The sequence below is a fragment of the Salmo salar genome, chromosome ssa01 (assembly GCF_905237065.1).
Source record: "Salmo salar chromosome ssa01, Ssal_v3.1, whole genome shotgun sequence".
NCBI lineage: Eukaryota > Metazoa > Chordata > Actinopteri > Salmoniformes > Salmonidae > Salmo > Salmo salar.
Window position 1 is genome coordinate 131,783,472 of NC_059442.1, and position 27,838 is coordinate 131,811,309.

The 27,838-nt window shown below is 43.7% G+C and overlaps 1 protein-coding gene across 3 annotated transcripts; it reads left to right on the forward strand.

Annotated features, from left to right (window-relative positions):
- The first annotated feature begins 1,050 nt into the window (after positions 1 to 1,050).
- On the forward strand, positions 1,051 to 27,123 carry lmbrd2b (LMBR1 domain containing 2b). Of its 3 annotated transcripts, none has more exons than XM_014129584.2 (18): positions 1,051 to 1,326; positions 18,486 to 18,692; positions 18,849 to 18,964; positions 19,634 to 19,732; positions 19,955 to 20,122; positions 20,320 to 20,530; positions 21,915 to 21,989; positions 22,175 to 22,288; positions 22,423 to 22,606; positions 24,350 to 24,531; positions 24,665 to 24,798; positions 25,095 to 25,200; positions 25,291 to 25,388; positions 25,582 to 25,685; positions 25,864 to 25,910; positions 26,018 to 26,132; positions 26,378 to 26,504; positions 26,657 to 27,123. In XM_014129584.2, the coding sequence occupies exons 2-18, from the start codon at positions 18,519 to 18,521 to the stop codon at positions 26,718 to 26,720; spliced, it is 2,118 nt and encodes a 705-aa protein (XP_013985059.1). In that variant the 5' UTR covers positions 1,051 to 1,326; positions 18,486 to 18,518; the 3' UTR covers positions 26,721 to 27,123. The 3 variants fall into 3 exon arrangements, with proteins under 3 accessions (XP_013985059.1, XP_013985068.1, XP_045545362.1); XM_014129593.2 differs by having other exon boundaries at positions 1,180 to 1,245; XM_045689406.1 differs by lacking the exon at positions 1,051 to 1,326 and adding an exon at positions 17,537 to 17,555.
- The last annotated feature ends 715 nt before the right edge of the window (positions 27,124 to 27,838 follow it).

The window sequence follows — 27,838 nt, forward strand, 5'->3', positions numbered from 1 at the left end:
GGCAGAAATGTGACGAACAGACTTGTTGGAAAGGTGGCATCCTATGACGGTGTCACGTTGAAAGTCACTGAGCTCTTCATTACGGGCCATTCTAGTGCAAATGTTTTTCAATGGAGATTGCATGGCTGTGTGCTCAATTTTATACACCTGTCAGCTATGGGTGTGGCTGAAATAGTCGAATCCACTAATTTGAAGGGGTGTCCACATACTTTTGTATATATATTCTATATACCCATTGATTCTTGAAGAACATAGCGGAGCTAAGTTCAACTGTCGTAACCCATCAGAACCATAAATATATGCTTGTTTTACTCCAGTGTTTATAAACAAAGTAAATGTAAACAAACAATATTGTCTCAAAACATGTTTACAACTATGCATTATAGCTCTTTCTATAAATTTGAGAGTTGAAACATTTCTCGAGCCCCATCCCTCAGCTTTTTTAGACAAAACAGTGGTGGGGAACACACTTTATTATTGTTTCAACTGCTGATTTTATTTTTATTTTTTATTTAACCTTTATTTAACTAGGCAAGTCAGTTAAGAACAAATTCTTATTTACAATGACGGCCTAGGAACAGGGGATTAAATGCCTTGTTCAGGGGCAGAACAACAGATTTTTACCTCGTCAGCTCGGGGATTCAATCTAGGAACCTTTCAGTTACTGGTCCAACGCTCTAATCACTAGGCTACCTGCCACCCGATTGCTGCTTTAAGGAGGCCAAATGACAGTACAAGGACAGACTGGAGCAACAATTCTCCGCTAGCGATTGCTCATCCCAGACAACATATAGAGACAGAAAGGAATATACACAAAGTTTACATATATTATATACAAAAATAATAAGTGAACATAGAGAGCTGTGTAAATTCCTCTCTGTTTCTGTCTCTATATGTTGTCTACTGCTAGCAGTACCATATCACCAATAAAAATTCTGGGTATGTGTAAATGTATTAACCGAATTAAGGTGATTCTGATCTGGAATAAGAACATAGTCATACTGATTTTGAGTGATTGTAATGTTTCCTTCTTTCCAACTTTTCTTTATTTGTGTCTGCGTTGTCATTTTGAAAGACGTGGCTCTCTCTGACTTTATTATTGGTTCCTGTATATGTAGTCCATAGTGTTTTAGCTCAAAGGTACTTTGACACAAAACATGTTAGAAACGCATACACTTCCCATCTTCCTCAGCTGCCATAACGCAGACCAGGAAGAACCAAGGATGTGACGCTAGTTCTTACATGGTAAACGGTGGTTGTATTTTACAATATCATAGCTGGGATTTTGGCTATAATTCTAACCGTATATTCGAAACAAAAACGAAGGTAAGATACTATTTTAGCGTATGTAGTTAGCAACAAAGACCGCTTGTTCGCGAGTCGAGGTTAGCTAATGCTAGCTATAATTGAGCATTTTTGACAGGTCGTTTGCTATTAATTTCATCGCGGCCCAAAATGCGATAAATGCATCTATAAGGTAGTTGAAGCGTTGATGTTAATTTGATTTGACAAGTTAGATTTTATGTTGTTTAACAAGTGTGAAAGCATCTTTGTTTGTTTTGTTATTAATTGTAATGTGAGCTGACATACCAGCTAAGACGTTGGGCGCGTTCGACATTGCAGCCGACATTAAGTCAGGTCGAGACTGACTGATCTACACTTCACCTTGCATCCTAAATAACTACTCAATATAATTTGTAGATCAGTCAGTCAGTCACAATTTACCCATCATACATCACGGTTTTGATGCTCTCGAACACGGCCAACGTGTAGAATTAGCTAGTTAGCAAGGAAGGCGGCGCTGTCTGCTCATTTGAGGGATTTAATGTTTCCCATACACGGGTTTACATTTTTCTAGCGATTAGGGAGTGACCATTCTTTATAATAAGGGTTGCATGTAGAAAATCGGACCTCTCAGAAATTAAAGGATGGCCCTCCCTACATTTTACCTAAACCCTCCCAAAATAATAATTAAAACAAATTGGATAGCAGAAAACATGTTCACCGTCAGGTCTTGGACAGACCAGATCCTTAGATATGCATCTTTAGAAACTGTTGCTGTAAGCATTACGTGGATTTTGATGGTACACAGGGCTGCGGGCCAGAAGGTTGTGGGTTCGCAGACCACAGTATGGGTGGAAACATATCCTTTATTGTAAAAGCATTGCATGAATCTATCATCGTATTTGCAGGTCAGAGAAAAAAATCATTTTACATATTAGCAAATTAGAACAGTGTTGCGGCGTCACTACAGCCTGGGGTTCGATCCCAGACTGTGTCATGACCGAGAGTTTCGGAGGACGCATGACTCGACCTTCGCCTCTCCCGAGCCCGTTGGGGTTGCAGCGATGAGATAAGATCGTAATCACGAAAAAGGGGGTAAAAATTACAAAAATAAAATCTGAGACATTAGGAATCTGAGCCTGGTACTTTCAAAAGTTATGTCCACCAACGCAGAAAAATGTAAGCTTTAACTACAGGCTACTCTTCTTCTGTTGCTTAACGAGGTCACAAGTGTTTCGCTAAAAGCTGGCTGGGTTTAAATGTACAGAAAGTGAATAGCTTAATCAATTGATAGTGACGGAATTAGATTACTTCCCAAGCAAATTACATCTTTGGTCTTCTCTGTTATAGAAGGTTATAGTTAAGCCTCTCAATGTTAAAGAAATGAAAAAATGACATCCCCATATGCATCGGAGTCCCTTTCCCGGGTATTTTACAGCTTGTTTCTAGCATAAAGCATCGCGGACCAAAGCAATGTTATGGATCAATTAAAACGGATCCATTTTATTTTCTTCAAAATCTTAAGCTAACAAGGGGTAGGCCTATGCCTTTTGCCATTTTCTTTAATTAAAGGTAGTCCTATGGCATACTTTCTCAATTCAAGTCTTGGTTTTAACTTAACAGCCCTGATATGGAGGTAGGGCATTTAAAGAGTGCATGGTGGGTGGAGGAACTGACCGACAAATCTATGCATATAGCAGCCTATAGCCTAATATAGTCTGTCAAACAGGTAGGCCTACCTCATAATAGGCTCCAACACAAAGCCCTCTTGTTGTTAGCAAAGTCCAATTAAAATGAATACTGTTTAAATGAATTATGCCTTCTCGAATTAGCCTGCTGTCCGTTAGCGATTGATTGTGACGCGCGGCTGCTGCTTCAAGTTTCAGCACCACAATGTAAGTTACTCAAATCTGGCTTATTGTGTGGTCAATAACTCTGATAAATACATAATGAGCAAGAAACATTGTTTTTAATCAAATTAAATATTGTAGTAGCAAGCTATATAAGTTTAGCTCTGATCCTCCACTTCATGTTAGCGCTCTCCTTCTCAACTGAACATATGCTATACACCGGGTATACTAAACATGAGGAACAACTTCCTAATATTCAGTTACCCCCCCCCCCCCCTTCTCGCCCGCACTCAGAACATCCTCAATTCCTCAGGACATGCAGTCTACAAGGTGTAGACAGCATTCCGTAGGGATTCTTTCTATGGATCATTTGATTGAGACCACACTAAATAGCCTATATGCGCACCTGATATTGTGCGTTGAGCCGAGAATCAGAGATGACGGGCGGCATCGGGCACACAACGATATACAGTGCATTTGGAAAGTATTCAGACCCCTTGACTTTTTCCACATTTTGTTACATTACAGCCTTATTCTAAAATTGATTAAATAACAAAATGCCCTCAGCAATCTACACACTATCCCATAAAGACAAAGCGAAAACAGGTTTTTAGAAATGTTTGCAAATTTATTACAAATAAAAACAGAAATACCGTATTTACGTAAGTATTCAGACCCTTTGCTATGAGACTCGAAATTGAGCTCAGGGGCATCCTGTTCCCATTGATCATCCTTGAGATCATTCTACAACTTGATTGGAGTCCACCTGTGGTAAATTCAATTGATTGGACATATAAGGTCATAACATAACAGTTGACAGTGCATGTCAGAGCAAAAACCAAGCCATGAGGTTGAATAAATTGTCCATAGAAGGGTACCAAAAAATGTCTGCAGCATTGAAGGTCTCCAAGAACACATTGGCCTCCATCTTAAATGGAAGAAGTTTGGAACCACCAAGGCTCTTCCTAGAGCTGGCCGTCCTGCCAAACTGAGCAATCGGGGGAGAAGGGCCTTGGTCAGGGAGTTGACTAAGAACCCGATGGTCACTCTGACAGAGCTCTAGAGTTCCTCTGTGGAGATGGGAGAACCTTCTAGAAGGACAACCATCTCTGCAGCACTCCACCAATCCTGCCTTTATGGTAGAGTGGCCAGACAGAAGCCACTCCTCAGTAAAAGGCACATGACAGCCCACTTGGAGTTTGCCAAAAGGCACCTAAAGACTCTCTCAGATAGAGGTTGACCGATTAATCGGCATGGCTGATTAATTGGGGCAGATTTCAAGTTTTCATAACAATCGGTAATCGGCCTTTTTGGATGCCAATTATGGCCGATTACATTGCAATCCGCGAGGACCACCTGTTGTGCGAGTGCAGAATCAAAAGGACCTTGTGGCTGCAAGGAGCCAAGTTAAGTTGCTAGCTAGCATTAAACTTATCTTATAAAAAAAAAAAATTATCTTCACATAATCACTAGTTAACTACACATGGTTGATGATATTACTAGATTAACTAGCTTGTTCTGCTTTGCATATAAGGCTTTCGACTCTGTCAATCACCACATCCTCATCGGCAGACTCAACAGCCTTGGTTTCTGAAATGATTGCCTCGCCTGGTTCACCAACTACTTCTCTGATAGAGTTCAGTGTGTCATATCGGAGGGCCTGTTGTCCGGGCCTCTGGCAGTCTCATTCAATTCTTGGGCCGACTCTTTTCTCTGTATACATCAATGATGTCGCTCTTGCTGCTGGTGAGTCTCTGATCCACCTCTACGCAGACGACACCATTCTGTATACTTCTGGCCCTTCTTTGGGCACTATGTTAACTACCCTCCAGACGAGCTTCAATGCATACAACTCTTCTTCCGTGGCCTCCAACTGCTCTTCAATACAAGTAAAACTAAATGCATGCTCTTCAACCGATCGCTGCCTGCACCAGCCTGCCTGTCCAGCATCACTACTCTGGACGGATCTGACTTAGAATATGTGGACAACTACAAATACCTAGGTGTCTGGTTAGACTGTAAACTCTCCTTCCAGACTCACATCAAACATCTCCAATCCAAAGTTAAATCTAGAATTGGCTTCCTATTTCGCAACAAAGCATCTTTCAGTCATGCTGCCAAACATACCCTCGTAAAACTGACCATCCTATCGATCCTCGACTTCGGCAATGTCATTTACAAAATAGCCTCCAACACCCTACTCAATAAATTGGATGCAATCTATCACAGTGCCATCCGTTTTGTCACCAAAGCCCCATACACTACCCACCACTGCGACCTGTACGCTCTCGTTGCTGGCCCTCGCTTCATACTCGTCGCCAAACCCACTGGCTCCAGGTCATCTACAAGACCCTGCTAGGTAAAGTTCCCCTTATTTCAGCTCGCTGGTCACCATAGCCGCACCCACCTGTAGCACGCGCTCCAGCAGGTATATCTCTCTGGTCACCCCCAAAGCCAATTCCTCCTTCCGCCTCTTCTTCCAGTTCTCTGCTGCCAATGACTGGAACAAACTACAAAAATCTCTAAAACTGGAAACGCTTATCTCCCTCACTAGCTTTAAGCACCAGCTGTCAGAGCATCTCACAGATTACTGCACCTGTACATAGCCCATCTATAATTTAGCCCAAACAACTACCTCTTCCCCTACTGTATTTATTTATTTATTTTTGCTCCTTTGCACCCCATTATTTATATTTCTACTTTGCACTTTCTTCCACTACAAATCTACCATTCCAGTGTTTTACTTGCTATATTGTATTTACTTTGCCACCATGGCCTTTTTTGCCTTTACCTCCCTTATCTCACCTCATTTGCTCACTTTGTATATAGACTTATTTTTCTACTATATTATTGACTCTATGTTTGTTTTACTCCATGTGTAGCTCTGTGTTGTTGAATGTGTCAAACTGCTTGCTTTATATTTGTTTTAGAAATTCTAGTTTCCGGATTTGACCATATTAATGACCTAAGGCTCATATTTCTGTGTGTTTATTATATTATAGTCTAGTATATGATTTGATATTTGATAGAGCAGTCTGACTGAGTGGTGGTAGGTAGCAGCAGGCTCGTAAGCATTCATTCAAACAGCACTTTACTGCATTTGCCAGCAGCTCTTAGCCATGCTTGATGCACAGCACTGTTTATGACTTCAAGCCTATTAACTTCCGAGATTAGGCTGGCAATACGAAAGTTTGTATAAGAACATCCAATAGTCAAAGGTATATGAAATACAAATGGTATAGAGAGAAATAGTCCTATAATTCCTATAATAACTACAACCTAAAACTTCTAAACTGGGAATATTGAAGACTCATGTTAAAAGGAACCACCAGCTTTCATATGTTCTCATGTTCTGAGCAAGGATCTTAAAGTTAGCTTTTTTACATGGCACATATTGCACTTTTACTTTCTTCTCCAACACTGTGTTTTTGCATTATTTAAACCAAATTGAACATGTTTCATTATTGATTTGAGACTTAATTGAGTTTCTTTATATATTATATTAAGTTAAAATAAGTGTTCATTGTTCATTCAGTATTGTTGTAATTGTCATTATTACAAATTTATATATAAAAAAATTGGCAGATTAATCGGTATCAGCTTTTTTTGGTCCTCCAATAATCGGTAACAGCGTTGAAAAATCATAATCGGTCGACCTCTACTCTCAGACCATGAGAAACAACATTTTCTGGTCTGATGAAACCAAGATTGAACTCTTTGGCCTGAATTCCAAGCATCACGTCTGGAAGAAACATGGCTCCATCTCTACGGTGAAGCATGGTGGTGGCAGCATCATGCTGTTGGGATGTTTTTCAGCGACAGGGACTGGGAGACTAGTCAGGACAGAGGGAAAGATAAGAATGGCCTTATTTCTATTACAGCATATTGGATGACTCATTCATTTTACAATCACCCAGTTCAATATTACAGCGATGGGTTTAGGCTACTATATATCACATTTCTCCTATATCAAATAAAAATGTATTGGTCACATACATGGTTAGCAGATGTTAATGCGAGTGTAGCGAAATGCTTGTGCTTATAGTTCCGACATTGCAGTAATATCTAACTATTCCCCAACTACCTCATACACACAAATCTAAAGGGGTGAATGAGAATATGTACATATAAGTATATGGATGAGCGATGGCCGAGTGGCATAGGCAAGGTGCAATAAATGGTATAAAATACAGTTGATGTCGGAAGTTTACATACACCTTAGCCAAATACTTTTACATTTACATTTACATTTAAGTCATTTAGCAGACGCTCTTATCCAGAGCGACTTACAAAATGGTGCATTCACCTTATGATATCCAGTGGAACAACCACTTTACAATAGTGCATCTAAATCTTTTAAGGGGGGGGTTAGAAGGATTACTTTATCCTATCCTAGGTATTCCTTAAAGAGGTGGGGTTTCAGGTGTCTCCGGAAGGTGGTGATTGACTCCGCTGTCCTGGCGTCGTGAGGGAGCTTGTTCCACCATTGGGGTGCCAGAGCAGCGAACAGTTTTGACTGGGCTGAGCGGGAACTGTGCTTCCTCAGAGGTAGGGGGCCAGCAGGCCAGTGGTGGATGAACGCAGTGCCCTTGTTTGGGTGTAGGGCCTGATCAGAGCCTGAAGGTATGGAGGTGCCGTTCCCTTCACAGCTCCGTAGGCAATCACCATGGTCTTGTAGCGGATGCGAGCTTCAACTGGAAGCCAGTGGAGAGAGCGGAGGAGCGGGGTGACGTGAGAGAACTTGGGAAGGTTGAACACCAGACGGGCTGCGGCGTTCTGGATGAGTTGTAGGGGTTTAATGGCACAGGCAGGGAGCCCAGCCAACAGCGAGTTGCAGTAATCCAGACGGGAGATGACAAGTGCCTGGATTAGGACCTGCGCCGCTTCCTGTGTGAGGCAGGGTCGTACTCTGCGAATGTTGTAGAGCATGAACCTACAGGATCGGGTCACCGCCTTGATGTTAGTGGAGAACGACAGGGTGTTGTCCAGGATCACGCCAAGGTTCTTAGCACTCTGGGAGGAGGACACAAGGGAGTTGTCAACCGTGATGGCGAGATCATGGAACGGGCAGTCCTTCCCCGGGAGGAAGAGCAGCTCCGTCTTGCCGAGGTTCAGCTTGAGCTGGTGATCCGTCATCCACACTGATATGTCTGACAGACATGCAGAGATGCGATTCGCCGCCTGGTTATCAGAAGGGGGAAAGGAGAAGATTAATTGTGTGTCGTCTGCATAGCAATGATAGGAGAGACCATGTGAGGATATGACAGAGCCAAGTGACTTGGTGTATAGCGAGAATAGGAGAGGGCCTAGAACAGAGCCCTGGGGGACACCAGTGGTGAGAGCGCATGGTGCGGAGACAGATTCTCGCCACGCCACCTGGTAGGAGCGACCTGTCAGGTAGGACGCAATCCAAGCGTGGGCCGCGCCGGAGATGCCCAACTCGGAGAGGGTGGAGAGGAGGATCTGATGGTTCACAGTATCAAAGGCAGCAGATAGGTCTAGAAGGATGAGAGCAGAGGAGAGAGAGTTAGCTTTAGCAGTGCGGAGAGCCTCCGTGACACAGAGAAGAGCAGTCTCAGTTGAATGCCCAGTCTTGAAACCTGACTGATTAGGATCAAGAAGGTCATTCTGAGAGAGATAGCAGGAGAGCTGGCCAAGGACGGCACGTTCAAGAGTTTTGGAGAGAAAAGAAAGAAGGGATACTGGTCTGTAGTTGTTGACATCGGAGGGATCGAGTGTAGGTTTTTTCAGAAGGGGTGCAACTCTCGCTCTCTTGAAGACGGAAAACTAAAATGAAGACTTTTAAACTCATTTTTTTCACAATTCCTGACATTTAATCCTAGTAAAAATTCCATGTTTTAGGTCCGTTAGGATCACCACTTTATTTTAAGAATGTGAAACGTTAGAATAATAGTAGAGAGTGATTTATTTCAGCTTTTATTTCTTTCATCACATTCCCAGTGGGTCAGAAGTTTACATACACTCAATTAGTATTTGGTAGCATTGCCTTTAAATTGTTTAACTTGGGTCAAACGTTTCGGGTAGCCTTCCACAAGCTTCCCACAATAAGTTGTGTTAAGTTGGGTGAATTTTGGCCCATTCCTCCTGACAGAGCTGGTGTAACTGAGTCAGGTTTGTAGGCCTCCTTGCTCGCACACGCCTTTTCAGTTCTGCCCACATATTTTCCATAGGATTGAGGTCAGGGCTTTGTGATGGCCACTTCGATACCTTGATTTTGTTGTCCTTAAGCCATTTTGCCACAACTTTGGAAGTATGCTTGGGGTCATTGTCCATTTGAAAGACCCATTTGCGACCAAACTTTAACTTCCTGACTGATGTCTTGAGATGTTGCTTCAATATATCCACAATATCTTCCTTCCTCATGAAGCCATCTATTTTGTGAAGTGCACCAGTCCCTCCTGCAGCAAAGCACCCCTACAACATGATGCTGCCACCCCTGTGCTTCACGGTTGGGATGGTGTTCTTCGGCTTGCAAGCCTCCCCCTTTTAATCCAAAAATAACAATGGTCATTATGGCTTAACAGTTCTATTTTTGTTTCATCAGACCAGAGGACATTTCTCCAAAAAGTCTGATCTTTCTCCCAATGTGCAGTCTGGCTTTTTTATGGCAATTTTGGAGCAGTGGCTTCTTCCTTGTTGAGCAGCCTTCCAGGTTATGTCAATACAGGATTCGTTTTTACTGTGGATCTAGATACTTTTGTACCTGTTTCTTTCAGCATCTTCACAAGGTCTTTTGCTGTTGTTCTGGGATTGATTTTCACTTTTCGCACCAAAGTACGATAATCTCTAGATGATAGAACGGGTCTCCTTCCTGAGCGGTATGACGGCTGCGTGGTCCCATGGTGTTTATACTTGCGTACTATTGTTTGTACAGATGAACGTGGTACCTTCAGGCGTTTGGAAATTGCTCCCAAGGTTGAACCAGACTTGTGGAGGTCTACAATTTTTTTTCTGAGGTCTTGGCTGATTTCTTTTGATTTTCCCATGATGTCAAGCAAAGAGGCACTGAGTTTGAAGGTAGGCCTTGAAATACATCCACAGGTACACCTCCCAATTTACTCAAATTATGTCAATTAGCCTATCAGAAGCTTCTAAAGCCATGACATCATTTTCTGGAATTTTCCAAGCTGTTTAAAGGCACAGTCAACTTAGTGTATGTAATCTTCTGACCCACTGGAATTGTGATTAAGTGAAATAATCTGTCTGTACACAATTGTTGGAAAAATGACTTGTGTCATGCACAAACCGACTTGCCAAAACTATCATTTGTTAACAAGAAATTTGTGGAGTGGTTGAAAAACGAGTTTTAATGACTCCAACCTAAGTGTATGTAAACTTCCGACTTCAACTGTACATATGAGATGAGTAATGTAAGATATGTACAGTTGGAAGAAAAAGTATGTGAACCCTTTAGAATGACCTGGATCTCTGCATAAACTGGTCATACAATTTTATCTGATCTTCGTCTAAGTCACGATAATAAACAAACCGTCTTCTTAAACTAATAACACACAAACAATTATAATTTTTCATGTCTTTATTGAACACACCGTGTATACATTCACAGTGCAGGGTGGAAAAAGTATGTGAACCCTTGGATTTAATAACTGGTTGATCCTCCTTTGGCAGCAATAACCTCAACCAAATGTTCTCTGTAGTTGCGGATCAGACCTGCACAACGGTCAGGAGGAATTTTGGACCATTCCTCTTTACAAAACTGTTTCAGTTCCACAATATTCTTTGGATGTCTTGTGTGAACTGCTCTCTTGAGGTCATGCCACAGCATCTCAATCGGGTTGAGGTCAGGACTGACTGTGCCACTCCAGAAGGCGTATTTTCTTCTGTTCAAGCCATTCTGTTGTTGATTTACTTCTGTCTAATGGGTTGTTGTGCTGTTGCATCACCTAACTTCTGTTGAGCTTCAATTGGCGGACAGATAGCCTTACATTCTCCTGCAAAATGTCTTGATAAACTTGGGAATTCATTTTTCCGTCTGATAGCAAGCTGTCCAGGCCCTGAGGCAGCAAAGCAGCCCCAAACCATGATGCTCCCTCCACCATATTTTACAGTTGGGATGAGGTTTTTATGTTGGTGTGGTCTGCCTTTTTTTTTCTCCACACATAGTGTTGTGTGTTCCTTCCAAACAACACAACTTTCGTTTCATCTGTCCACAGAATATTTTGCCAGTAACGATGTGGAACATCAGGTGCTCTTTTGCGACAGCAGTGGCTTCTTCCATGGTGTCCTCCCATGAACACAATTCTTGTTTAGTGTTTTACATATTGTGGCATGTTCCAGAGATCTCTGTAAGTCTTTAGCTGACACTAGGATTCTTCTTAACCTCATTGAGCATTCTGCGCTGTGCTCTTGCAGTCATCTTTGCAGGATGGTCACTCCTAGGGAGAGTAGCAACAGCACTGAACTTTCTCCATTTATAATCAATTTGTCTAACCATGGACTGATGAACATCAAGGCTTTTAGAGATACTTTTGTAACCCTTTCCAGCTTTATGCAAGTCGACAAATCTTAATCTTAGGTCTTCTGAGATCTCTTCGTTCGAGGCATGGTTCACATCAGGCAATGCTTCTTGTGAATAGCAAACTCAAATCTTGTGAGTTTTTTTTATAGGGCAAGGCAGCTCTAACCAACATCTCCAATCTCGTCTCATTGATTGGACTCCAGGTTAGCTGACTCCTGACTCCAATTAGCTTTTGGAGAAGTCATTAGCCTAGGGGCTCACATACTTTTTCCAACCTACACTGTGAATGTTTAAATGATGTATTCAATATAGACAAGAAAATATAATAATTTGTGTGTTAGTTTCAGCACACTGTGTTTGTCCATTGTTGTGACTGACAATCAGATCAAATTTTATGCAGAAATCCAGGTAATTCCAAAGGGTTCACATACTTTTTCTTGCCACTGTAAACATTATTAAAGTGGCATTATTTAAAGTTATTAGTGATCCATTTATTTAAGTGTCCAGTGATTGGGTCTCAATGTAGGCAGCAGCCTCTCTGAGTTAGTGATGGCTGTTTAACAGTCTGATGTCCTTGAGATAGAAGCTGTTTTTCAATCTCTTGGTCCCAGCTTTGATGTACCTGTACTGACCTCGCCTTCTGGATGATTGCGGTGTGAACAGGCAGTGGCTTGGGTGGTTGTTGTCCTTGATGATCTTTTTGGCCTTCCTGTGTTGTGTAGACCGCACCACCCTCTGGAGAGTCTTGCGGTTGAGGGAGGTGCAGTTGTCGTACCAGGCTGTGATACAGCCCGACAGGATGCTCTTGATTGTGCATCTGTAAAAGTTTGTCAGGGTTTTTGGAGACAAGGCACATTTCTTCAGCCTCCTGAGGTTGAAGAGGCGCTGTTGCGTCTACTTCATCACACTGTCTGTGTAGGTGGACCATTTCAGTTAGTCTGTGATGTGTACACCTAGGAACTTAACTTTCCACCTTCGTTTTCCCACTGCTGTCCCATCAATGTGGATGGGGGGTGCTCCCTCTGCTGTTTCCTGAAGTCCATGATCATCTCCTTTGTTTTGTTGACGTTGAGTGAGAGTTTGTTGTCCTGACACCACACTCCGAGTGCCCTCACCTCGTCCCGGTAGGCTGTGTCGTTGTTGTTGGTAATCAAGCCCACTACTGTTGTGTCGTCTGCAAACTTGATGATTGAGTTGGAGGCGTGCATGGCCACGCAGTCGTGGGTGAACAGGGACTACAGGAGAGGGCTGAGCACTCACCCATGTGGGGCCCCAGTGTTGAGGGTCAGTGAAATGGAGAGGTTGTTTCCTACCTTCACCGCCTGGGGGCGGCCTGTCAAAGTCGAGGACCCAATTGCACAGGGTGTGGTTGAGACCCAGGGCCTCCAGCTTGATGATGAGCTTGGAGGGTACGATGGCGTTGAATGCTGAGCTGTAGTCAATGTTAGCGAGCTACGACGGTGGCACATTATTATCCTCAAAGCGGGCAATGAAGGTGTTTAGTTTGTCTGGAAGCGTGACGTCGGTGTCCATGACATGGCTGTTTTTGTAGTCCGTGATTTCCTGTAGACCCTGCCACAAACGTCTCGTGTCTGAGCCGTTGAATTGCGACTCCACCTTGTCCCTGTATCGGCATTTCACTTGTTTGATTGCCTTGCAGAGGGAATAACTACACTGTTTATATTCAGCCGTACTTTCAGACCTCTTTCCATGGTTAAATGCGGTGGATCGCGCTTTCAGTTTTGCACGAATGCCGCCATCCATTCATGGTTTCTGGTTAGGGTAGGTTTTAATAGTCACAGTGGGTACAACATCTCCAATGCACTTCTTTATAAACTCACTCCGAGTCAGCGTTTAGGTCTATGTTGCTCTCTGAGGCTGACCGGAACATATTCCAGTCCGCGTGATCAAAACAATCTTGAGGTGTGGCTTCCGATTGGTCAGACCAGCGTTGAATGATTCTCGTCACTGGTACATTGTCATGAGAATTTTCAATCCCAATGATAATAACTAATTAGCTTTGACTAATCCCCAAGGTTTGTAAGACACTGGGTTAATAATAATTAGGCAAAGACTCAGCTTATGCAAAAGGTTCGTACAGTTTATTCACGAGAACGTTCTGAAGTCCATTATACAAAGACATTCATTTTATAACTTGCTTCTTCCTTACGCACATACATCCACACAAACAGTAGATATCCTACGCACATACATACACACGAACAGTAGGTGAGTTGTATCCCTCCCCAGAGTTCTCACCACTGTTAATCACTACCCAGCGCTGTCCGTTCTATTCCCCCGAGATTATAGGAACCTTGAGAAGTACTCCCTGTACTATCATATGTTTCTCAGTTCTAGCCAGGTCGAGCCAAACACAGTCTTCATTGTTCTCGGTATTCTCTTAGGCACACACATACACACATACATTTCTCTTCCTCACAGGTCTCTACTAAACCTTATGGGACTTCCGTTTAGTACTTTAATTATGGGGGAGGGCTTTGTATGCATCACGGAAGTGGTTGTGTATTACCCCTGCGAGTCGTTCAATTAATAGCCTTGTTCTCAAATTTGCTATGATAAATGCAGATAAATGCAGCCTCCGGATATATAGTTTCCAGTTTACATGGAGTCAATCAATCAATCAATCAAATGTATGTATAAAGCCTGTCTTACATCAGCTGATGTCACAAAGTGCTGTACAGAAACCCAGCCTAAAACCCCAAACAGCAAGCAATGCAGGTGTAGAAGCACGGTGGCTAGGAAAAGCTCCCTAGAAAGGCCAGAACCTAGGAAGAAACCTAGAGGAACCAGGCTATGAGGGGTGGCCAGACCTCTTCTGGCTGTGCCGGGTGGCGATTATAACAGAACATGGCCAAGATGTTCAAACGTTCATAGATGACCAGCATGGTCTAACGGGTCAGGGTTCCATAGCCGCAGGCAGAACAGTTGAAACTGGAGCAGCAGCACGGCCAGGTGGACTGGGGACAGCAAGCAGTCATCAGGCCAGGTAGTCCTATGGCATGGTCCTAGGGCTCAGGTCCTCTGAGAGAGATAGAGAGAGCATACTTAAATTCACACAGGACACTGGATAAGACAGGAGAAATACTCCAGATATAACAGACTGACTCTAGCCCCCCGACACACAAACTACTGCAGCATAAAAACTGGAGGTTGAGACAGCCCCCACACCACTAGAGGGATATCTTCGACCACCAACTTACATCCTGAGACAAGGCCGAGTATAGCCCACGAAGATCTCCGCCACGGCACAACCCAAGGGGGGGCGCAAACCCGGACAGGAAGATCACGTCAGTGACTCAACCCACTCAAGTGACGCACCCCTCCTAGGGACGGCATGGAAGAGCACCAGTAAGCCAGTGACTCAGCCCCTGTAATAGGGTTAGAGGCAGAGAATCCCAGTGGAGAGAGGGGAGCCGGCCAGGCAGAGACCGCAAGGGCGGTTCGTTGCTCCAGTGCCTTTCCGTTCACCTTCACACTCCTGGGCCAGACTATACTCAATCATAGGACCTACTGAAGAGATGAGTCTTCAATAAAGACTTAAAGGTTGAGACCGAGTCTACGTCTCTCACATGGATTGGCAGACCATTCAATAAAAATTATGCTCTATAGGAGAAAGCCCTGCCTCCAGCTGAAATTCGAGGGACAGTAAGGAGGCCTGCGTCTTGTTACCGTAGCGTACGTGTAGGTATGTACGGCAGGACCAAATCGGAAAGATTGGTAGGAGCAAGCCCATGTAATGCTTTGTAGGCTAGCAGTAAAACCTTGAATTCAGCCCTTGCCTTAACAGGAAGCCAGTGTAGAGAGGCTAGCACTGGAATAATATGAGTCCAGTGAAGTTTCTTGAGGGCCGTCTTGGTGTTTGCTTGAGGGGGAATGTACACAGCTGTGACTATATATAGCCATCATGAGGTTGCTACAACCCAGCCTATGAATGAAAGTTTACAACGTAGGTGCACACAGGTTGAGAGAAAAATTTGAGGCGACAGACCGTGACATTCAATACCGCCTTGCACACTCTCGCCTGCATCTAGCTGATATAGGGTGTAATCATTAGTCCAACCGTTGCAAACGAGAGTTTCTATTGGACATATTCAGGTATGTTTATCCCCATTTGCTTCCGTTTTAATATTTTTTTGGAAAGTGAACTAAGTTCACTTTCATAGCAACCACGTAGTATTCCTTTTATGCGCTCTTCTCCTCTCACCTTGTCCCTTCGTTTGTGGACTTCAATGCACAGCACATCAGCTGTATGTGACCAGGCGAAAAAACCTTTCCAAGCCAAACCTCTACACACAGCCTACATCGTTGTCACCATATTAGCTAAAGTAACGTCATTGTCAGCATAGCTAATAGAACTAACGTATTAGTAAACCTGCTACAATCATGCAGTAATGTTAGTGTACAGTCAGTAAGCAGTTATACCGGCGGGCCCCGGTGGCAATAAATTAGTAATACCAAAAGCTTACCTTGACTTGGAAGAGTTCCAGTGTTGTGTTGGGAAGTCATAGCCAGCTAGCTAATATAGCATTGCTCTGTTTGAGCAGGGTGTTTCAGTAGGCTAAACTAGCTAGCTGTATTTGCTAGCTAAGTGAAACTGAAAGTGAAAAAAAATGACAATCTCTCTATATTTCTCTCTTGCTTCTCCTTCATTGAGGAATAAATACTATTACTAAGAAAACTATTGTCTTTCTCACTCTTGAGTCAACTACTCACCACATTTTATACACTGCAGTGCTAGCTAGCTGTAGCTTATGCTTTCAGTACTAGATTATTTCTCTAAAACTTTGATTGGGTGGACAAAATGTCAGTTCATGCTGCAAGAGCTCTGATAGGATGGAGGATGTTCTCCGGAAGTTGTCATAATTACTGTGTATGTCTATGGGAGGGGTGAGAACCATGAGCCTTCTATGTTTTGTATTGAGGTCAATGTACCCAGAGTAGGACGGAAGCTAGCTGTCCTCCGGCTACACCATGGTGCTACCCTACAGTGCTGTTGAGTTTACTGAGTTTACTGTAGACCTTTGCAAAATAGTGTGTTTTAACCAATTGTTTGGTGACGTGATTATATTCAGTATAGCTTTATCTAAAATAATTACTTTTTAAATGTTTTACCATCTTTACAATTTCCTCCTCTGAGGAGCCTCCACTGTCGCACTGTGCTCCCAAAATAATACTCCTGGTCGCAGAGCAAAATATTTGGTCGCAACCACATTGGTCGCACTTTAGAGGCCTATGCTCCATTCAGTTTAGGAGTCTTAAAATCCCAAACCCTGCTCTCCTCAGAACGCTGCAATCAATACCTGTGCTTCTTCCAAAGCAAAATTGAAAACCTCATCACCATCCTGTCCTCTCCACCCCCTTAGTTGATCTACGCTTCCTGAGTCAAGGTTCTCCAACTTCACCACAGTCACTACTGCAGCTGATGTAACCAAGCTGGTTAGGACAATGAGGCCAGGAGGCCCACCACTTATTCCCCACCTCCCTGGTCAAGACCTGCTTACCTGCTCTGGAGCCTTCCTTTGCAGAAATCATCAACAATCCCTCATCACTGGATGTGTCCCTCCTCAGCTCAACCTTGCCTCAGTCAAACCAGTACTTAAAAAGGCTGGAGCTTAATTTTTTTCTGAAGATCCCCATTTTATTAGGATCTAACCCTGACAACATCCAGAAGTATAGGCCCATCTCCAACCAGCCCTTCCTGAGTACGCTCCTCGACACCATCTGGCCACTCACAACCTACTTGAGCCCTTCCAGTCGGCTTTAAGAGCTCACCTCCCCCATCTTCCAAGCAAAACAATTTAGTGGCCCCCCTCTTGACAACAGAGAGAAGTTTTAGAGTTAATTTCCTGCAATTCTACACATTTTGCCATGGGGAGTAGAGAAAATGTAGCAGTTTTAAAGTAAGTTTTCTGCAATTCTACACATTTTGCCTTTGGGCGGAGAGAAGATTTTGCACTTTTCTTACTCCGTTCATGCAATTCTACTAATTTTGCCATAGGGTGGAGAGAAATGTTTGCTAAGAAAATCAATGGGGGCCCCACCGGTCGGTAATTCCACCATGATTACTACAAGTTTAATTATCTGGCCGCTAGCCTAACTTACCAATCTAAAGCATGTTAGCCCACATGGGCTAGTTGAGTTACTGTCAGTGACTGACAACAAGAGAGAAACTGTACCCAAGAATCTGTCTGTCCTCATTCTACCCTCCTGCCCCACACACACCTTCACTCCTCCGGGTCTATCTCCCTTCAGCAGCCCTACAGCAGACTAAAAACTATGGGTGACACGGCTGTGGAACAGACTTCTAGTGACTGTCAGGGCTGCAGAGTCTCTGGCCTCGTTTAAGGCACAGCTCAGAGCTGTTCAGAAAAGCTTTCAAGGACTTCCGTTAATTCTGTTCTACTGTCCACTGGATCTGACAACACCTGTATATAGCTTTGATTGATGTCTGCTTACTATGTTCTGTGTTTTGGATTGTTTTTATTATTAGAATAACATTTTTGATGAATTTCTTTTGTGCCTTGGGTGTGAGAAAAGCCAGGGTTCTCTCCAAAGGAACGTTAGAGAGGCGCTGCGCCACCTTGTGGACTGGTAACATATGTTATCATATAAGGCAATTGTTTGCTCTAGATTGCAGGAAATTGTGGTTACAGTCCCCCCTCCCCCGGCTGTACGCAGCAGCACCACCTCGTTAAAAGAATCCGGGGATTCAAAAGCAAATTTTTAAATGAATTAATATTATATTAGGTAGTGAATATGACATTTCTCTTTCACAGCCTCTAGTCTATATAACTTCCAGGGATTGATTCTAAAACTTTCTCTCTTTTCAGTCTTGCCGTTGAGAGAGCGGTAAGAGAGGCAGGATGAGTGGGGCTGCGCTGGGCATTGAGATAGTGGTGGTGTTCTTCCTGGCTCTGTTCCTGCTGCATCGCTATGCAGACTTCCGTAAGCAGCAGAGGATGGTGCTGTTTGGCACCTTGCTGGCTTGGTACCTGTGTTTCCTCATCGTCTTCATTCTTCCTCTGGACATCAGCACGGTTAGTACTATTACTGAACACATTCACCACACACTGAAGCCCCATCTTATCCATTACCTTTGACAAAAAACTTGGATCGAAATGGTGACCAGTAACTTTGGTGTCTGTGTGTTTGCATACCTCTCTGATGTCTTCCTGTGTGTTTTGACCTTTCAGACAATCTACAAGCAGTGTAAGATTGATCATGAAGAACATCCTGCCGTACTACCTGTGACCCCACTGCTATCCAATCAAACAGCAGGAAACTCAACTATGGCCACTGCCACTAAAAGGTTAGAGTGCCTAGGGTGTCATCAAATGTTCATGTGTAATAGGATTTGGTTCAGCATTCAGGGTAATGACATGATAGGTCAGGATTTGGTTGAACAAAACGCCAGCATACCCTGGTTACCAAAGACGAGGGGCCCAGCCAGAAAGCAGTAACCACTGCTGTAATTTCAAACATGACACTGTGTTTCAGCGGTCTTCTCAAACCAGAGAGATTTTGCAGAGGCTCGTCTAAATCAGATTACAAGGCAGGTTTTGTATATCTGTTGTCACACACAGTTATTTGCAACAGCTAGACATAATCTAATTTCACTTATAAAAGTCCAGCCTCTTCCTACCGTGACATGCCGAGTACATCGGGTCCTTTTTATTTTTGCTCATCGTTATGTAAAGTGTTTTTTCCCCCCAGTCTGACATGTTACCCTAATAGTTTATACAAGGCAAACATTGGAGTTCCATGGTTTAAATATGAAGATCAATGTTCATGTACTTTGCTCCAGTTTCAATGTTTTGATTCGTGTTGAACAGGTCACTAACACAGTATACACTGAGTGTACAAAACATTAACTCAGTGTATAATTAACTCAGGGCATACTCAGTGTATAATCAGTATAGCGTAGGCTTTATGTCCCCAAGTTTGCTTACATATTAACACTTTGTGTTTTCCTTGACAGTGTTCTAAAGGTGTGTTACAAGCCATGGAGCTACATTCCAGATGGAATCATGCCTGTGTTCTGGAGAGTTGTTTACTGGACCTCTCAGTGTCTCACCTGGTGAGGTTTAGAGCAGAATTTGCATGCTGTTGTATGTAGTTGTACTGGAAACACTACACTGACAAGGACTTGGGACAGAAATCGTCTGCCCGAGTTCATTTAGTTTGACTGACCAGTCTTTCTTCACTAAGCCAATCACCCACATCTGTCCCTATAGAGATGTTTTCTTAATTCACATATTCTAGTACACCTGCCTTACTCCAGATGTTGATGTTCTTGCAGGCTGCTGCTGCCCTTCATGCAGTCCTATGCACGCTCAGGGGGCTTTTCCATCACTGGGAAAATAAAGACTGCACTGATAGAGAATGCCATTTATTACGGAACATACCTGCTCATCTTCGGCTCACTGCTTATCTACGTGGCGGTTCACCCTCAGTGGCACCTCTCCTGGTGAGTGCACAGCAACATGGACAAATTGTGGTTTGGAAAGTGTGCTGTTGACTACAAAAACAACGTTTAACATTCCGTATTTCACCTCATTTGTATTCTACACAACTCCGTGCAAACATAGAAGGGTAATTAGGAGGAACCATGTTTGTCTTCGTCTTACGTAAATCTGGTTTGGTCTGTCTCCCTGCTTCTCTCAGGTATGAGCTGCAGACAATAGGCATCACTGCAGCCAACACCTGGGGTCTGTTCCTGCTGGTGCTGTTGCTGGGTTACGGCCTGGTGGAGATTCCGCGCTCCTATTGGAACGCCTCGCGGCGGGGACACCTGCTCATCAAGACCTACTTCAAGGCAGCCAAGCTGATGACGGAGAAGGCTGATGCACAGGAGAACCTAGAGGATGTCATGGAGGTAGGGAAAACTTCCTGCTCTCACTATGAAATGGAAACTTTAGTGTGCTCTGTTTCTTAGAAACTGAGTTAAATTGTGTTTAACACTAGAAAAGCCTGGCCTCGTTAGACCCCCCTTCGGGCCAATGACGCGTCTTTTGAATGTCAACATTTTAACAGTTTAATAAATACATTTTATATACAGTATGCTATCGCAAAAAATATCATTTGGTTGTGTGTATAACATCATAATACGAAAGAACATTTATTTTCAAAGAACACAATAGCATTTTCAACTGTAGACCATACAAAGGTAAAACCACAAAAACGCCACAATTTGTGTTAAAAACCATTTAAATAAACATCATCACAAATATCATTCGTTCATTACGGGCAGGTCTTAAGGAACGTTTAGATTTTTTTTTAAAAGCATTGAAAAAGAACAGGATAGCATTTTGAATTTAAATATATTACTGTGTTTTGCGAGTTTACGTGGGGAGCGCATGGAATCTTGGTAATTCTGTCAAAGTTATATATTTTTTTTATAGAGCTCAAGGGTTGTTTTGGCAATGATAGGTAATTTGGGAACTGCAGAATATGCTCTTTCTGTTACTATATAGACATTTGGAAAAAGTCACTTTTTGACGCTCTGCTTACCTGCCTCTGTGTCAATTTAAAAGCCATGCTGTGCATCAATCAATCAATCAAATGTATTTATAAAGCCCTTTTTACATCAGCCAATGTCACAAAGTGCTATACAGAAACCCAGCCTAAAACCCCAAACAGCAAGCAAAGCAGATGTAGAAGCACGGTGGCTAGGAAAAACTCCCTAGAAAGGCATGAACCATAGGAAGAAACCTTGAGAGGAACCAGGCTCTGAGGGGTGGCCAGTCCTCTTCTGGCTGTGCCGGGTGGAGATTATAACAGTACATGGCCAAGATGTTCAAACGTTCATTGATGACCAGCATGGTCTAACAATAATAATAATCATCATCATCATCATCATCATCACAGTGGTTGTAGAGGGTGCAACAGGTCAGCACCTCAGGAGTAAATGTCAGTTGGAGAGTCAAAAACAGCAGGTTAGGGACAAGGTAGAACGTTTTCGATGGGCCATCAGCTACACAGTCTGACTGCCAGTGAATAACTTGTGATGAATAAGGGCCAGGGGGGGGGAAATGTAATGTCCTCTTGAAACTGCTTATAACTCATTATGTTTGATTTTATTGACTTATTTAGGAAAGTCAAGGACAGGTGGGGACATGGCATGACTTAAAAAATGGCAGAGTAATTTTAAAAAGTACATTTTGTTTAGAGTCAACATGGTGCTCTCGGCTCCCCTAGAGTTTATTGGTCTTTTATTTTCTTCTTTTTTTTTGCCCACATTTGTTGTGCATCTGTTTTAGGAAGTGCGAAAGGTCCAAGAATCCATCAAGTACAACCACCCACTGAGGAAGTACATCGATACTATTCTTAGAAAGGTAAGATTAAAGGAGCTTCACGAGGAAAGAAACTATTTGCACGTTCTTAGTGAAGAATAGATGGAGTCCCACCACAATCTCCACTCCGTGTGCTTAAAGTGAGGATTAAACAAGTGAGGAATGTGATGTGACCTGAGAAAGACGGGCGCCTTTTGTAATCCTAACACAAGAGTTTTCTCCCTTAGTGCCCTGTGGACTACCAGGAGAAGATGGGCCGAAACATGGATGACTATGAGGACTTTGATGACAAACAGAACACCTATCCCAGTGAGAAGAGCCTGGTGAAGCTTCACAAACAAGTAAAATGAAGAAATATATTAGAAGGGTTTTCACTAAAGTATTTTTAATTGTGTTTATTTTACTGATATATCCAGTAGCTCTATTAGATTCAATTGTGTTCGAATGAGACTGTGGTTCTTTTGTGAATGGTCAGGTAATTTACGCAGTGCAGAGGCACAACAGGACCCGTGTCCAGTGGCTGATCCTCCTGCAGCAGGCTATGCACCTGGAGGACGTGGCAAAGAATGAGACCAGCTCAGCCCACCAGTTTGTCCGCAGCTTCCCCTCCACAGAACCAACTAGCTGGCTCAGCCGATACTTTTACACTCCTACCGTAGGTGGGTCACATCAAATTGTATTGGTCACATACACGTGTTTAGCAGATGTTATTGCGGGTGTAGCGAAATGCTTGTGTTTCTAGCTCCGACAGTGGAGTAATATCTAACAAGTAATATCCAACAATTTCACAACACACTCAAATCTAAAGTAAAGGAATGGAACCAAGAACATACAAATATTTGGGCGAGCAATGTCAGAGCAGCACCGACCAAGATACAGCAGAACAGGAAAGGAACAGGAACAGGAAAGAACACAGCATACACATATGAGATGAGCAATGCAAAATATGTAAACATCATCAAAGTGACTAGTGTTCCACTATTAAAGCGGCCAGCGATTTTTAAAGTCTATGTATATAGGGCAGCAGCCTCCAGTGTGCCAGCGATGGCCATTCAACAGTCCGATGGCCCCTGTACCTCAGCCTCTCATTCCTAGCTTCAATGCACCTGTACTGACCCCGCCCTCCAGACGACAGCTGGGTGAACAGGCAGTGGCCCCGGGTGGCTGCCGTCCCCGATTATCCCCATGGCCCTGCTGTGACATCGGCGCTACAGGTGTCCTGGAGAGCAGGCAGCCCGCCCCCGGTGATGCCCTGGGCAGACCCCACCACCCTCTGGAGAGCACCAGGCGGCGACACAGCCCAACAGGACGCCCTCAACTGTGCATCTGCAAAAGTTTGTGAGGGTTTTAGGCGCAAAGCCAAATCCCCTCAGCCTCCTGAGGTTGAAGAGGCGCTGCTGCGCCCCCTGCTGTGCCCACACTGTCCGAGCGGGTGGACCACCTCAGTCTGTCAGTGATGTTTGCGCCGAGGAACTTGAAGCCCTCCACATTCTCCACTGTGGTCCCGTTGATGCGGACGGGGGGCGCCCCCTCCGCTGCTTCCTGAAGTCCACGATCAACTCCTTAGTTTTGTTGACGTTGGGTGAGAGGCCATCTTCCCGGCACCTCACCCCCAGGGCCCCCACTTCCCTCCTGCAGGCCACCCCGTCACTGTTGGCAATCAGGCCCACCACTGCCGTGTCGGCCGCAAACTTGATGACCGAGCTGGAGGCGCGCGTGGCCACGCAGTCATGGGAGTACAGGAGGGGGCCGAGCACGCATCCCCGCGGGGAACCAGTGCCGAGTACAAAAGAAGTGGAGGTGCCCTTCACCACCTGGGGGTGGCCCGTCAGGAAGGCCAGGACTTAGTTGCACAAGGTGGGGTTTTGACCCAGGGCCTCAAGCCTAATGATGAGCTTGGAGGGTACTATGATGTTGAATGCTGAGCTATAGTCAATGAACAGCATTCTTACATAGCTATTCCTCTTGTCCAGATGGGATCGGGCAGTGCGATGGCGATTGCATCGTCTGTGGATCTAAGCAAATTGAAGTGGGTCTAGGGTGGCAGGTAGGTGATATGATCCTTGACTAGTCTCTCAAAGCACTTCATGATGACAGAAGTGAGTGCTACGGGGCCATTTAGTTCAGTAACCTTTTGCTTTCTTGGGTACAGCAACAGTGGTGAACATCTTGAAGCATGTGGGGACAGCAGACTGGGATAGGGAGAGATTGAATATGTCCGTACCCTCTGGATCAACTTTACAACTGACTGACTGTTCACTCACCTACAGTATGCTCTTCGCAGTGTCGGGTGCAGGGCTCCCTAATGGGTCTTACCCTGTCTAGTCTTCCATTCCGCTTCTCATTTGGGATTTTTCTGAACGTCTAAGATCCTTGTGTATTTGTATGTTGTTCTTCTCCAGAGTGGTACTGGGAGTGCCTGCTGAGACATTGGTTCTACCGGCTGCTGGCTGTGGTGCTGTCTCTGTTTTCTGTGGCCGTGGTGTGGTCTGAGTGCACCTTCTTCAGCACCCGACCCGTCCTCTCACTCTTCGCTGTCTTCATCCAGCTCGCTGAGAGAGACTACAACTACTTGTACATTGAGGTGAGACGCCAACGGAAAGCAGTTACTGGTGTACTAATTGGTGTATCTGATAATATCAACATCCTGTTGTGTATTCATAATTCAGTTGGAGCTTGTCGGTCTCTCACATGAAGGTTATTGTTTTGTCCACTAGATGGCGTGCTTCATCACCATCTTCTTCCTGTGCACCTGTGTTTACTCCACTGTGTTCCGGATCAGAGTGTTCAACTACTACTACCTGGCCTCACACCACCAGACTGACGCATACAGCCTGCAGTTCAGTGGCATGTAAGTGACTGGACGGCAGAGAGCAGTGAGAGGATGAATGTAGGTCTGATTGGATCGCTAAGTATCAAAGAGAGAGAACATCTCTGGAAATCATAGACAGTATAAGGTAGAAATGGAGGAAATTGACATTCAGAAAGTGGTGTGTGTTTCTGGTTTTGGTGCATGTGTGCACAGAGCTATACTGTATGTGGCAGCTACACTGAAAATGACCATACCATCCCTTACTTTTCACCTGGTATATGTTTATGTAACATGATTTAATGTTAAATGTCTAATGTAGTCTTGTTGATCTTTAGGCTGTTCTGCCGTCTGACCCCTCCTCTGTGTCTGAACTTCCTGGGTCTGATCCACATGGACTCTGCTATCTCCCACCAACAGAAGGAGCAGACGGCCTACACCTCTGTAAGACACAGCACGTCCTTCTGACAGTGATCGAACGTATTCCTTGATGTGTTCTTTTCCTCATGTTGATGATATGTCACTCCTCTGCAGATCATGGGTTCTATGAGGGTCCTATCGTTCATAGCTAATGGCTTCTACATCTATTACCCCATGCTCATATTGCTGCTCTGCATCGCTACCTACTTCAGGTGAGACCAGTCTGCTGTTTAGATTTTGCAATTGAATTGCATATCAATAATATTAGGATACATGATTATATCAACTGTTCTACAAGGAGTACTCCTCCAATGACCCAGAAGGACTATCAGTGCACATACATACTGTGCAAGAACAAGTATTGGTTTATGATAGACCATCACTGTTTCTGTATGAACCCTTTAGCCTGGGCACCCGCTGTCTGAACCTCCTGGGCTTTCAGCAGTTTGTGGGAGACAATGAAATGACCTCTGACCTGATCGATGAGGGCAAGGAGCTCATTCGGCGAGGTTTGGCACCACTTGAATTGAAACCTTTTGACAGGGGGAAAAAAGCTTTGGTTTTGTGTGTGTGTGTGTGTGTGTGTGTGTGTGTGTGTGTGTGTGTGTGTGTGTGTGTGTGTGTGTGTGTGTGTGTGTGGTTGTCGACTAAAACAATGGTACTTAGTGATTTCTCTGTTTCTGACAGAGAAAAGAAAGCTCCAAAGGATTGAGGATGGAGAGAACCGACGAAGGGCGAGTGCCTAGTTTTCATTTCCCATGCCCCTTTATTGTGTGCGTTGGCAGTTAATTTTTTTTGCTAAGAAACAGATCCAGATGATAACGTCACGCCTGTGTTCTAGGAGTGGAAAGAGCGCTATGGTAACACGCGGGAAGACACCGCCAGGAACAGGATTAGAAATGAAGCAGCAGAAATGACAGAGACAAACTACTCTGATACTGTCCCTAACACTAGACGTGAGTGAATGATCGCAAAGCCTACTTACATTACACTTGTTTTTCTACAGTTTGGCTAGATTTTACTCATTGCTTTGTTAAACAATTAATCACTGGTTTGTTTCCTATTGTAGAGTCATGGCTTATCATAATGCCACTAAGGATATCAACGCCACATCTTCTTTATAAATCCCTTCTAACATATATCTGAATTGAACTACGGAAGGCAGTGAAATGGTATTGATTGTTGTTTTTCTCTCCAACAGAGGCCAAGTACTCTCGGACTGGCAGAGGAACAGAGAGAGACTCTATAGAACTTCTCCAGGACGCAGAGCCTTTGGACTTCAATGCAGAGACACTTTCAGACGACCCTCTTGATGCAGGCTCCACCAGGTAATATGTCCTCCGGTGCCAACTCTTATCTAATTAAGTGTTTTAGTATAATTTTCTGCCCTGCTGTGGTCGATACCTGTAAGCAAATAACACAGGCGTGTGTGTGTTGTTAAACATATACAGTATGCTCACTGTGCCTCTCCATGTTGCAGACATGTACCAGGCAGGTACCTGTCCATGTCCTCGTCACGGAGCAGAATCTTTGATGACGTTTGAGAGAAGTAGAGAGGGGAAGTCGAAGGAACAGGAAAGCTAGAAACACACATTCATTTTCATCCTCCACTCTTCCACTTTTCAGGGAAGACCATACGAAGGAGAGCCGCTCTCTCAACCTCTGTGAATGTAGCACATGACCTCTATCTCACACTACACGGTTGGCCTGATGTATCTGCTACCCCTCGTTTCCAATAGCTTGTCGCCCGTCAGAACACTCCAGTGGCTGTTAATATACACTTCCCCATTAGGCAGATAGCTGTCCTCCCCAGTGCCAGCCAGTGTGCATCATGTCATGAATGCATGAACCTGTACCCTATTTGGGCTTATCATTGTTAATCCGTTTTGTTATTTCATTTGTTACTTATGTGCATGAATTTCAATTAAAGGTTCTCTGTTCATTTGATACCCACTGGGATCTTTAAAACAGATGTTTGAAGTGTCTTCCCTCAAAAATCTGGTTGACGGGTTGAGCAAATTGTTAATTATTTTGAGAAGATAAGTAATTACCACTAATGAAGGATATTGTGGAGGGGGGAGACATTATCTACACTACCGTTCAAAAGTTTGGGGTCACTTAGAAATGTCCTTGTTTTTGAAAGAAAAGCACATTTTTTTTGTCCATTAAAATAACATCAAATTGATCAGAAATACAGTGTAGACATTGTTAATGTTGTAAATGACTATTGTAGTTGGAAACAACTGATTTAAAAAAAAAATGGAATATCTACATAGGCGTACAGAGGCCCATTATCAGCAACCATCACTCCTGTGTTCCAATGGCACGTTGTGTTAGCTAATCCAAGTGTATCATTTTAGAAGGCTAATTGAACATTAGAAAACCCTTTTGCAATTATGTTAGCACATGGAATAGCCTTCATTTCTCAGAACAAGAATAGACTGACAAGTTTCAGAAGAAAGAGCTTTGTTTCTGGCCATTTTGAGCCTGTAATTGAACTCACAAATGCTGCTGCTCCAGATACTCAACTAGTCTAAAGAAGGCCAGTTGTATTGCTTCTTTAATCAGGAAAACAGTTTTCAGCTGTACTAACATAATTGCAAAAGGGTTTTCTAATGTTCAATTAGCCATTTAAAATGATAAACTTGGATTAGCTAACACA